General features: G+C 35.5%; 1 protein-coding gene across 1 annotated transcript; it reads left to right on the top strand.

The window, feature by feature from the left end:
- Positions 1-9,527: 9,527 nt before the first annotated feature.
- LOC136209983 (uncharacterized) lies at positions 9,528-13,513 on the top strand. Its single transcript, XM_066001635.1, has 9 exons — positions 9,528-9,659; positions 9,752-9,814; positions 10,551-10,649; positions 10,921-11,019; positions 11,695-11,787; positions 11,997-12,086; positions 12,325-12,397; positions 12,476-12,707; positions 13,197-13,513. The coding sequence occupies exons 1-9, from the start codon at positions 9,628-9,630 to the stop codon at positions 13,349-13,351; spliced, it is 936 nt and encodes a 311-aa protein (XP_065857707.1). The 5' UTR covers positions 9,528-9,627; the 3' UTR covers positions 13,352-13,513.
- The last annotated feature ends 708 nt before the right edge of the window (positions 13,514-14,221 follow it).

Raw genomic sequence — 14,221 nt, 5'->3', positions numbered from 1 at the left:
TTCACTAAATAGGATCCTAACCCACTAAAGAGTTTGTGAAATTCTTCGAGTTAATATAGAAGGTTATTAATTTTGATAAAAATAGTGGGAGAAATTTAAACAACCTAAAGCCCCCTGTCTAAATTGAATACTTAAAACAAATGAATAGCATCTGTCACTCTTTCTCACTCTCTGGTTATAAAAGTAATACTCGTTATCATGTCTAAAATGGATCCGCGTAATATCATTATTGATAACAAACTAAATGGTTCAAACTTCAGTGACTGGTTTTGCAACCTCAAAATTATTTTGAAGTCCGAAAAGATAGGGTATGTACTAGATGATTGCACACTTGAAGGAGTTGTTTGAGAAACAGACTCGATGCGAATGTTATGAGATAGCGAAGTTGTTATTTTGCTCTAAGATGCAAGAGAGCTCTTCTGTTATCACACATTGTGTCAAAATGATCGATTTCATTACCAAGTTTTCTAATATTGGATTCGTGATGGATCATGAGTTAAGTGTCGACTTAATTCTACAATCCCTCCTAGAAAGTTATTCACAATTCATCATGAACTATCAGATGAATGACTTACAGACCTCTCTTGAAGAGCTCTTGAACATGCTCAAGCCTGTTGAGCCCAATCTGAGAAAGACAAGGTAGTGACAGCACTTGTTATTGAAGGATCTAACAAGAGGAAAGGGAAGTTTCCCAACTCTAAAGGTTCCAAGAAGAGCAAGGGCTCGAAACCAACACAAGCTAAAGGTAAGCAAGTAAAGAAGCCCAAAGGGGAATGCCACTTTTGTGGTAAAGACAGGCATTGGAAAAGGAACTGCAAGGAGTATCTAGCTTGTCTCAATGAGGGAAAGGAAGATGCTTCAACATCTGGTATGTTCTATGTTGAAATCAATTCAATTTCACAGTCTGAGTCTTGGGTATTAGATACCGGATGTGGATCTCATATTTGTACAAATATGCAGGAACTAAGAAACTATGGACTTGAAGAAAGGAGACATAAACTTATGAGTTGGAAATAGAGCAAGGGTTGCTGCACTCACAATTGGAGATTATGTCTTGGCTCTACCATCTGGACTTGTAATAGAATTAAGGAACTATTTATACATTCCTAAGATGTCTATAAACATTATTTCTGTTAGCTGTCTTGTGGATGATGGTTTTACTGTTTCAGTAAAGAATTCTAGTTGTGATTTCTATAAAAATGAGATTTTCTATTTTTAAGAATATCATTGATTATGTATTGAATGATAAAGTTTATGTTTACATAATTGATACCAAAAGACATAAGATAGGTAATTCAACTTACTTGTGGAATTGTCATCTAGGCCATATAAATAAGAGACGCATGCTTAAGTTACATCAAGATGGACTTATAGACTCAGTTGATTGTGAATCAATGGGAACAGGTGAATCATGTTTGGAAGGAAAGATGACAAAGACACCCTTTAGCAATAAAGGAGAGCGTGTATCAGACACTCTAAGATTAATACATTCAGATGTATGTGGTCCTATGTGAGTCAAATGAAGAGGAGGATTCAAATACTTCATTAGCTTCATAAATGATCATACTAGATATGGTTATATCTATTTGATGAAGCATAAATCAGAAGTCTTTGAGAAATTCAAATGCTTAAGAAGGAAGTAGAAAATCAAATAGGAAAGACTATTAAAGTACTTCGATCAGATCGATGTGGAGAATATCTTTTAGATGATTTCCTGAATTATCTAAAAGAATATGGAATCCACTCACAATGGACTCCTCCATATACACCTCAACACAATAGTGTATCTGATAGGAGAAATCGTACTCTATTAGATATAGTACGATCCATGATGAGCATGACCAATCTTCTGAACACGTTTTGGGGCTATGCTTTAGAAACTGCTCTATTTATCCTAAATCGAGTACCCACCAAATCCGCCTATCGTATGTTAAACGCATAGTATCAGATAAGTTAGATCCTAAATTTGATAAATGTTTCTTCAATGGATATCATAAGGAAACTGCAGGGTATTACTTCTATCATCCAGATGATCGGAAAGTAATAATATCCAAGCATGTCGTGTTTCTAGAGAAAGAGTTTCTAGAAGAAACACGAATAGAAAGTGTGATTGAACTTGAAGAAGTTCAAGAAGAAGCACCAGCTGAAACAACAGAAACGATGGTGGAACCCAAACCAGCCCCATTAGATGAGACTCCAGTGTCATTACCTACTTGTAGGTTACAAAGAATTCATGAACTCCTAGAGAGAGTTGGATTCTAGTGGGAGACGATGAAGAGGTTCCCGAGTTAGACGATGAACCCAAAACCTACGAAGAGGCCCTTACTGGTCCAAAATCCAAGGCATGGCTTTAAGCCATGCATTCTGAAATGGATTCCATTTACACTAACCAAGTGTGGGCGCAGGGCCGTCTTAAACATTTTTGGGGTCCTATGCTAAATGAAAAAAATGGGCTTTATTCATTAAAAAAATTAATAATTTCATATAATGTTTCTACAAAATGAAACACCAAAATACTTTTAACTTGATTTTTAACATAATAAATATAATAAAAATAAGTAAATTAGATATTGCATAATAATAATAATAATAATAATAATAATAAAATTGGGCCCCTTAACACTCTTAGAGCGTGATTTTTCTGGATAAATTAACATATTCATTTAATTTTACACATAATAATTAATAACAATAATTTATTTAAATTTGTATAATAAAAAAATTTGGGCCTTCTTAAATTTGAGGCCCTGTGCGAAAGAGCATCTTGTACACCCTTCTCCTACTCCCCTGTGTAGACGTTGGTTGATCCACCCAAAGGGATAAAACCCATCAGGTGCAGATGGATCTTCAAAAGGAAGACAGACATGGATGGAAAGGTTAGCACCTACAAAGCTATGTTGGTAGCGAAATGTTTTCGTAAAAAAACAAATGACTATGACAAAATTTTCTCACCAGTAGCCATGTCCAAATCCATTAGAATCTTGCTTGCTATTGCCGCTCATTTAGATTATAAGATTTGGCAAATGGATGTGAAAACAACTTTCCTAAATGGAAACCTGCTTGAGGATGTATATATGATGCAACCTGAAGGTTTCACATCGAAGGATGCAAATAAAGTTTGCAAACTTCACAGATCTATATATGGACTCAAGCAAGCATCTAGGAGCTGGAACAAACTTTTTGATGAAACCATAAAACAATTTGGTTTGGAGCAAAACCCCGAAGAGGCTTGTGTTTACAAGAAGGTCAGTGGGAGGTCAGTCGTTTTCCTTGTATTATATGTCGATGATATATTACTAATAGGAAACGATATAGCTATGTTACAATCGGTGAAAGTCTGGTTATCTAGTAATTTCTCCATGAAGGACTTAGGAGAAGTAGCTTACATCTTAGGGATTAAGATCTATAGAGATAGATCGAGAAGATTGATTGGACTCTCCTAGTCTACATACATTGACAAGGGGCTAAGGCATTTTGACATGCATGAATCAAAAAGGGGTAACTTACCCATACTACATAGGATTAAGTTAACTAATCATCAGTGTCTGAAAATGGAAGATCATAGGAAACGCATAGCTGTGATTCCTTACGCTAGTGCAATTGGTTCGATCATGTATGCCATGCTCTGCACAAGGCCTGATGTAGCGTTTACATTGAGCATGACAAGTCACTTTCAGGCAAATCCAGGAAACGATCACTAGATTGATGTCAAGAACATTCTTAAGTGCTTGAGAATAGTGTCGTAAAAGTCGCTAGGCGTTAGTCGGGTGGACAAGACCTCCAAAGATTAATCGGGGATTAATCAGATTTGTATTTTTTTATTTTTTAGATTTATATCAAATAAATATTATAAAAACTCATTTAAAATATAAATGATACTATCTAAAAATAATAAATATTAAGGGTAAATTTCATCAATGGTGTACAACCTTTGTCTCAATTCATAATTTGGTATACAACCTTCAATTTGTCTCACTAATATGTACGAACTTACAAGTGACTTCCCACTTTGGTGTACATCCTGTAAAAATGATCGGTCAATGCCTGGTCAACACACCACCTGATCATCATTTTCATTCAAATCATTAGTAAAACGGACCGGCCGGTTCGACCGATCGAACCGGGAACCGGTCAGTCTTCCGGTCCGAATCACACTGGTTTAATAGATGTCTAGAAAACCGGACTGAGCCGGATCAAACCGGTGAACCGACCTGACCCCGGTTATATCAGAATCACGAAAAGAAATTGATGAAAGTCCGCCTATCAGACTCAACAGAAGTAGGGAAAAGAACAACAGATTAGTAGCATGAAAATGGATGAAAAATGCCATTAAAGCATCTGAATCAGAAGTAAAGAAAGGAAGCAGATTCCGGTGAGCTAAAAAAAGAAAGCAGATTCCGGCGAGCTCTTCTTGATGAGATACAAAGAAAATAAATCTACTACATGAGAAGGAGGAGGAGAAACGTTAACCCATATGTCTTCCTCAACCATCTCTCTGCAATATTTTTATGGAAAGAATAAAAAAAATTATGGAAAGAAGAAGAAAAAAAAAAGTGAAGTAGATGTACAAAAGTACTCAGACTTTCCCATTTTTCAAGATACTCGAGAAACTTCCCCTCTCCCCAATATTTTTACTTTTTTATTTTTTTTGGAAGACCTAAAAGATGTAAATGGGATATTTTGGTCATTAACAAACTACAAGACCTAAATATAGTTATGGTAAATAAGTTTACTTTATTTATCTATATAAATAATTCATAACTTTATAATCTATTTTAGATATAAATAATTTATAAAATAATTTTAAATTAATTATATATAAATATTATTTATTTATTTATTACGTCATCCGGTTCGACCAATCCGAGCCATCCGATCCGACCAAGTGACCCGTGACCCAGTTACAAATCCGGTTTGATGTCCGATCCGGTTTTGATAACTTTGCTTACAAGTATGTTGAATTAAATCCATAAAATTTTGGTTTATCTTGTTCTAGGATGAATTATTAGCTAAACAACCTAAACTTGAACACCAATCTACCCAATTTTTTTTTATATATTATTTGGGAATCCACAAGCAATCCAACAAAAACCTTAGCTGCAAATAAATTATTAATTATTTTGCAACTTATCATTAACCCGACAACAAATTTAAGATTTCATGAATGAATTGTAATATAATTAAGTTTGGGTGTTACTTATAAACATACTTAATTATATCAATATTTTGCAGAATATCTAACTGCGAAACTTGGGCGAAGAGTCTAAATAATAATTAAGTTTTAGGTGTTCTCATGGTATTATAGAAAATCTAACTGCCAAACTTCATTGAATATGTTTGCGCGAAGAGTTTAGAAATGAATGAGTTTTGCCTAGAAACCTCCACCCAGAACTTTCTGTAAGTCCTTCGAATTTGTGCAAGTAATGACTCGGGACTTGATAATGACTGTCGGGGCTGATGTTCATCTAACAGGTCCATTCCTGGTAAGATCATCTTGCAGGAATTCTTTGCAAACATTCTAGAAATTGGTTTATAGCCATATTTGAGCGTTGTGTTGTAGAACCCAGCTGTTAGCTTAGAAGGGTGAGCTCGAGTTCTATACCATGAGTGCACAAGTGGGAGTTTAGCATAAATTGCTATATTCAAGTCGCCAAATACAGAGAGGCGAGGGACAGGAGGTGATCTCCATAAAAGAAGAGCTGACTCGAGTACCGAGAAAGTAAGGAATCGCCATAGTTAGACTCCCAAGCTTCACCATTGTCGTTGAAGAAGTTGTTGGAGAGAGAGAAGTTAAAGTGAGAAAATGAAAGGGGAAGGGGGGGAGAAAAAGGTATGTAAGTAATTTTATAATAGGTGGTCAACTTTTGACTTTTTGATCGGTCAAACTGCTTACGTGTCATGTTGACTTCATGTTGACCGATCATTTTTACCTGTTGTATACCAAAGTGGGAGGTCACATATAAGTTCGTACATATTAGTGAGACAAATTGAAGGTTGTACACCAAAATGTGAAATGAGACAAAGATTGTACACCATTGATGAAATTTACCCTAAATATTAATATACTTAATAGTTATTAGTTAATACATAATAGATGTGACATAAATATAATATGTAATAAACATAATATATAAATATAAACATAAGCATATAAATATAAATATAGTAGTTGTGATATAAATATAATATATAAACCGACTTTTTCTGATTTTTCGCCTAACCCGACTTGTCCGACTTTTCTGCCTTATCCGATTTGTCTGATTTATTCCGATTTGAACCGCCTATGCGGAAGAAAATTAGGCTCCCAACTTATTTCGACCATTTATAGAAAATTGGGCGGTGTTGTAAAAATCAACGATATATCGGCTGACTAGTCGCCGACTTGACCGATTTGTACAATACTGTTTGAGAAGGACTAAGGACATGTTGCTCATGTATGGAGGTGGAGAACTTAAAATTGAAGAATTTTCAGATGCTAGTCATCTAATAGATGAGAATGATTACAAATCCCAAACAGAATACATGTTTATCCTAAATGGGGGTTCAGTCAGTTGGAAGAGTTCCAAATAAGAAAGTGTTGCTTTCTCATAAACCGAATCAGAGTACATCGCAGCTAGAGAAGCAGCAAAAGAGGTGGTTTTGATTAGGAAGTTCGTGACAGAACAAGGAGTGGTGTCTGACATTATGAATCTCATTACTCTGTACTGTGATAACAATGGAGCCATTACACAAGCAAAGGAACCATGGTCTCATAATGGATCCAAGCATTATCTCAAGCGACATCACTTCATCAGAGAGATTATAGACATGAGAGATGTGAGAATAGAAAGAGTACCCACAAAGGACAATGTTGCCGATCCGTTGATGAAGGCCTTAACCCAAAGAGTTCATGGTCGTCATTTTAATTCTTTTGGGATTAGTTTCAGAAACAATTGGCTTTAGTCCAAGTGGGAGATGTTGGGGTTTAGTGTCCTGTAGACAATTGTTGTAGGATATAAACTATTTGTAAATGAATTGTTGATTATCGTTTGTTTTTATAAGATATAGTATGTTTAACTATATAAAGGCATTAATCTTTTAACAGAACTAATTAAGTTAATTAAAAGAAATCCCAAGTTTATTTAAGTGATCATAAAGTGTTCACACAAGCATGAAGTGAGACTAAACTTTATAATAAACCAATAAAACTTAAAGCAATCCCACGTTAAATAATATATTTATGAGATTAACATAGTGCTGTTGAGACTTATACGTAATAATGTCTTCTATTATGAACAGAGAGCTGATCTCACAAGCTTTAGATATGGAGATATCTAGACAATTACATGGATCCGGTGAAGGAGTTCATTAGGATTAGGGACCTGACTTGAGATAACATGATGGATGGATTTATCCGAATGTCACTTATTTCATCTCAAATGGTATTAGTAGGTATAAGTATTCATCAGACTCAAAAAAATAAAATTAATTAGTGATTCTAGATTCTAGAGTGTGGTGCTTTGACTCTGTTCAAATACGATCCACTACAGAGGGAATAAAGTAATAGTAGGATAGTTAATGTTAGATTGAGCATTCGTCACTCTTGATAGATAGGAGATATATCCATGGCCTCTTGTGTAGAATTAACTAAAAATCCTTGCAAAGTGACCGGGTTAAGAGTAGAAATGAAGATTTCACTTAACCTATCTATTTAGAGTTAATTCTACTTGAACAAGTAAAACAAACATCTCATAATATGTAACTTGACATATTCCATAGTTACAGATGCGTCTAAGGCTATAGCTGATGAAGGATCGCATTGCACTGGACCTAATACGGAAAGGTAAATATCAGTATCAACCTGGCTTCTTATCGCTCTGGGGGAATGTTTACGGTTCTGCTAGTAATAGTTATCGAACTCATTCCGTTATATATTTAGTTAAAATTAATCAGGTTGAATTAATTTCAATAAATATATATAACTAGCAGCGGTAAAAACCTAATGGGTTTTATATGGGACTTGGAATCGGAGGACGAAATTGTAATTGGGGGAGATGAAGTGTATGTCCAAATTTTATGTGTATTAAGGATGAAATAGTTTAATTGATAATTATAATTAGATTATGGTTATAATTAAATTATCTGATTATGTGATAATATTAATTAGAAGGTTTCATGTGATTAAATCTCTAACATAAATAAATTTCTAATTTTTTTTTTTTGTAGGAAAGGAAAGAAAACAAAGAAAAACAAAGAAAGCCGCCTAGTCCGGGATCAGCCTGGGAAAACTGACCCTCCCTAAATCATCCAGGATCAGAGACGAAATGGATATCGGAGGAGAAGAAAAGGTTGAAAGACCCAACATCCTTGAATGACCTTCAACCGCAAGACGGTCTGCTACACGATTTTGCTCCCTATAAATATGAGTGAAGCTAAGAAAATCAAAGGAGGAGCCAATCCTTCTAATACCTTTGATTAAATTTTGGCTACTCAGGCAAAACGCATTGTTTTCTGAAATCATTTTGACCGCTTTAAGGTTATCAGACTCCACCAGAAGGTTCTTCACCCCCAGATTTTTAGCTAGCTTCAGACCAGAAAAAATCCCCCAAAGCTCAGCCGAGAAAGATGAACCTAAACCCAAATTCTGAGAGAAACCAGAAACCCAACCACCACCATCATCTCTCAGAACCCCTCCTGCGGAAATTTTCCCGTCCTTTAGACAAGAACCATCAGTGTTAAGCTTAAGCACACATTTTCTAGGCTTAACCCAGCCTAAGAGATGGGCCTCCTTCCTCTAAATAGCCCTAGCCAAGGGATCCTCAACGAAGCTATCCCCCAAGGTGCAAATTTTCTTGGAAAAGTAATCCAAGACATTAGGCAAAACAACCTTTTCTCCTCCAAAAATCTCTTCATTTCTCCATTTCCAAATCTGATGGCATACCACCACAAATAAGAGAACACCCTGATTCAACTCAGCCAAAAGATTCCCATTAATCCCATATCATGCTCAGAGTGGGCTAAAAAAGAAGATAGCACATTTCTAGGGAGAACTTTCCTCCAAACCTCTTTACTTTTCTCACAGTCTCTAAGAGCATGGCATAAAGTTTCTTCATTACCTCTGCATCTGCCACAGGCTCCAGACTCCACCAAATGCCTCCTTTTCCTATCAGAATTAGTAAGCAACCTATTTTTAACTCCTAGCCACAGGAAGCTTCTAATACGGTACAGTACTTTCAAGACCCAAATCATCTTCCACACCCCTTGGGTGCGAAGTGTCCAATTCCTGACAGAAAGCCTGAAAGTCGATTTGCAAGAATAACGTTGAAACCATATTTTCTAAGGCTTAATACATCATTTGGTCCCTAAACTTGTGAAAAAAGCTTGATTTACCTTTTGAACTTTCAAAGTGTCTCAATAGCTCCAGTACGCTGAACTTGCACAAAATATAATCAATTGATTGTAAAAAAATAATTGGAATTTAATTGATCAAAACTCAAAAATTAATTGTAATTTTTTAACTTTTCCAAATACATGTAGACGCCCCAACCTAACCTATATACAGTCACAGTCATTTAGGACTATAGAGAATATCGTTCATTGTTTGTTTGCTTAAATTCGAAGGAAACTAGGGATCATCGATCGATATCGATGGAAGGAGGTGTATCTGAAGAACTGAAATCGTATGGACTATAGTGTTTTCAAAAGCTTTCATTATCTTCTATGTCTGCTTATTATTAAATTAATTTGCGTTTTTTTTCTTTTTTGCTTAAAGACGAGCTGCTGCATCACAAGGAAGCTCCAAGCGTCGTCGAGTCAAGAAGAAGCTTGCCTCTAGGTAACGTTTCTAATTTACGATTAATTTCTTCACCGATTCTTAGAGTTTGTTTGTTTTGGGGTTAGAGGAGGCTAACCTTGTTTAGTTTAACTAAGTGGCTTCACCGAATCAAATACACACTGTATTGTTGGGGGTTTAGATTTTTTTGCAAAACAAATACCACTCTCTGATTGATAACATTGTGGGTTTGGTGTTTTCTTCTTATTGCTATGTTCTGAAAAGCTTCATAACATCTTTTAGGGTTTTGATTACAGATTAAATCCTGATTAGTTAATAATATTGATTGATAACATTGTGAACAAATGACTCCATCTCCTTGTCCTTGTTCCTGCCCCATCTCCTTGCCTCTGCTTTAGTTCAGAGTCTCCATGGTTTAGTTCCTTGTATAAGGAAAAACAAAAGCAAGTAACAAAAATGGTCGAAAAAAATGAAATATACCTTCATTTTGGCAGCCTTCTGTGTGGAAGAACTGATACTTTCGTATGGAATCGTCTCACTCCAATAACGGATGTATGGACAAATAGGATTTGGTGACAAACTTCATGATTAGTTGATAGATAATACTGTTTTCTTTGATAAATATGTGAAAGGTATTGTAAATTCATGTCTTGTGGACTTTTAGCATGGATTGGTTGTTGGCTTTGACATTTTCTTCTTTATTGCTCTGTTCCGAAAAGTTTTCACATCACATGTTTATGTTTGCACTTTCACTTATTTTTTTGTTTTGCATATGAAGGATGCAATGTGGAGGTGATGCCTCTCATGGACAGATGGGTGTGGGCTCGGAGAGTCACCTAGTCAAGTGTAAGAGGATCAAGAAGAAGCGAGTGTCTAGGTAAAGTTTATAATTAACAATTAATTTCTTCACTCATTGTTAGGTTATGGTCCTTATGGATTCTTGTTGAATCAAATAGATGAAATCCGCATTAGTTGATAATATTGATCAATAACATTGTGAAATATTACTGCAGAAGGTAGTAGGCCTTGTTGTTGTGACTTGGTTATAGGGTTTGATGTCTTCTTCTTATTGGTATGTTCTGAAAAGCTTCCGCTTTACAATTTTTAACACGAGTCTGTGCTTCATTTTGTTTGTTCTTCAATTAAAGGTTGCAAAGAGGACCTGATGCCTCCAAAGGGAATATGGCTGGAGGCTCCGACGGTCACCAGGTCAACCGTAAGAGAGTCGAGGAGGAGTCTTTCTCTTGGTAAAGTTTCTAATTTATAACTAATTGCTTCACCTTATTTTTAGGGTTTGGAATTTTGGTGAATCAAATACCACAGACTGATTACAGACGAAATCCTGATTAGTTAATAATATTGATTGATAACATTGTGAAAAGTTGGTGCACAAGGTCTACTTGACATGAATTCATGTCAAGTAGACCTTGTTGTTGTGACATTTAGCATGACTTGGTTGTCGGGTTTCATGTTTTCTTCTTGTTGCTCTGCTCTGAAAAGCTTTCACATTACATGTTTATCATTAGACCGTGCTTTTCGTTTTGTTTGTACTGCAATTAAAGGTTTCAAAGAAGAACTAATGCCTCCCAAGGAGGCTCCGAGCGTCACCAAGTTAAGCGTAAGAAAGTCAAGAAGGAGAGTGTCTGTTGTTAAAGTTTCTAACTTGTAACTAATTGCTTCACCTTGTTCTTAGGCTTTTTATTTGTGGCAAATCAAATACCACGGCCTAATTACAGATGAAATCCTGATTACTTAATAATATAAAATTGTGAAAAATTACTGCAGAAGCTAGTAGGCCTTGTTGTTGTGACTTGGTTGTAGGGTTTGATGTTTTCTTCTTATTGCTCTGTTCTGAAAAGCTTTCGCATTACATGTTTAAACATAAGTCTGTTCTTTTCATTTCGTTTGTTCTGCAATTCAAGGTTTCAAAGAGGTGCCTCCGAAGGAGATACAGCTGGAGGCTCCAACTGTCACCAGGTCAAGCGTAAGAGACTCAAGGATGGGTCCTTCTCTGGGTAAAGTTTCTCATTTATAATTAATTGCTTCACCTTATTTTTAGGGTTTGGATTTTTGGCGAATCAAATTCCACAGAGACGAAATCCTGATCAGTGTAATATTGATTGATAACATTGTGAAACGTTGAGGTTTCATGAATTCATGTCAAGTTGTGACATTTAGCATGACTTAGTCTGTGCTTTTCATTTCGTTTCTTCTGCAATTAAAGGTTGCCAAGAGCAATTGACGCCACTCAACGACAGATCGATGGAGGCTCCGCCCGTGGCCGTTTGAGGGGTACTACAGTCACGAGCCCTAGGTGATGATTAATTTCCTCATTAATTGTTAGGGTTTCAAATATTGGTCTGTGAGTAGTTGATCTGTCATATTTGGCGAGTCAAATAGCATGGTTCGAGAATGAACCAAATCATTAATAGTTGATAGATAACTCTGCAAAAGATTTATCTGTCTATATATTTTTTAGTTATTGCTAGCTTCTGTTCAGCTATTAGTATGACTATAATACTAATTTTTAACATGATTCTTGAGCAAAACAGTTTAGTCGCAATCTTGAAGGAAGTGAATCTTGGATATGCGAAGATGGCTTTGGAATTTTATGAAAAGAACCAGGTTTCCTGTCTGCTCTCTTTCATATTTATTTTAACCACTTGTGCTGCAGCATTTCTAATTTTACACAATGTTGGTTAGGATGCTGAGTTTGAAGTTTTAGAAGTCCTGGATGTAAGTGGTTCGAGATTACAACTCCCTGAATCTGAGGACGATCAATATTGGATTCATATCAGCTTCATTGCTAAACGCAAGAATGCTGACTTCTGTGATGTCTCTCCAAAACACTTCTTTGGTGAATTGCTTAAAGATGATTGTTCAGGGAAATTTCATGCCACGTGCTGTTCTACATTTGAGCCTAGTGATGACCCTGGTAATGCGCATATTATCCTTTGTTGCATTTGTTTTGTTTAATTTAGGTTTAAAACATCTTGTATTTGTCCCCATTTACTTTCCCCATTATGTGGGGATGGGGAGAAAAAAAACCCCGGGGGCGGAGATGGGGAACTCTCTCCCACGTCCCCAAGGGGATTCTTAAATGTTCTTTTTACTTTGGACAATTTGTAGATTAGGCTTAATACATAAATGCACCCTCAAACTTGACAAGTTTGTTCCCTTGGCACCCTGAACTTTCACATATACGTATTACACACTCATACTTGACTAAACTAAACCTCATCCACACTAAATTGCAATATAACATTTATATTTAGTCAAGTATAGGTGCGTGATAGGTCCATGTTAAAGTTTAGGGTGCCAAGAGAAGAAACTTGTCAAGTTTAAGTGTTTATTTATGTATTAAGCCTTGTAGATTATGTTTGGGAACTCTCTCACCTTGATTGGAATGCTATTGACTATGCAGGATTCGACCACGGTTGTATATTTTGCTTGCCTGATCAGAAATTTCATCCTACCGATGGATATTGTGTTGGTCGTCCACCCTGGTATATACCGAAAGTGGTATATGGTCATCCGCCATGGCTTTATGACGAAAATGGTACATGTTTAATCAAGTGACTGGTATCTATAGGCCCGAACAAGATTAGAAGCTAACTTCGGTGACTTGTCGTCTGTGTGACAATTGATAAACTTAACTTATATATGCCTATTAAGAGTTTAAGTTTTGTCTTTTATTATATTTGTATTTTGAAATTCAATACAAAAATTATATTAGAGTAATTTAAGGGATTTGAAAGATATATATTTAAACAAAAGGTTGGGCTTGTGTTATTAGGTGAATGATAAAATGGCAACCTATAACAAAATGGTTCAATTGGGATGGGATGTTTAATCTGTTAAGTAGTACTATTTATCTAAACTTAGCTCAACTACTATTTTCACAAAAGGCTTGGGTTGTGCAAGCTAACGGAACTAATTTCCAATGGTCATTTTCACATTTTTTTTTATGCAATCATTAAGCTATATAATATAATTAAAACTTGTTAAATTCAATAAGTAATAATTTTGTTAAATTCAGAAAATCGTGAATATGTTTGAATAAAAGAACTATAAAATTTATTCCTTAATCGTTTGGATTAGGTAATGCTATATAGAATATATTGAACAATTAATTTTAGACTGAATTAACATAATTTCCCCGTAATTTATCAAATCAGAGTTTAACGGGGTAATATCAATGACGTGTTCCGTTTCGTTATGGAGGCCTAAATTGGTACTATTTTTTAAACGTTAAACCTATATTGGTGCTATTTTGTACGTAGAGTCTAAAAATCATAGGTCTATTTTGGTATCTTACCCCTAAAAACCATGCTCATACCTATTGAGACCGTTTTCCCTTGTTGAAATTAAGGATGTTGTGTTCTCTATACACCTGAACAAGAATCCTGGCATTGATGGATTTAATCCATACTTTTATCAAAAATTTTG

This window comes from Euphorbia lathyris, chromosome 10 (genome assembly GCF_963576675.1).
Source record: "Euphorbia lathyris chromosome 10, ddEupLath1.1, whole genome shotgun sequence".
NCBI lineage: Eukaryota > Viridiplantae > Streptophyta > Magnoliopsida > Malpighiales > Euphorbiaceae > Euphorbia > Euphorbia lathyris.
The sequence above is the reverse complement of the archived record's forward strand: the minus strand, read 5'-3'. Positions and strand labels throughout refer to the sequence as shown.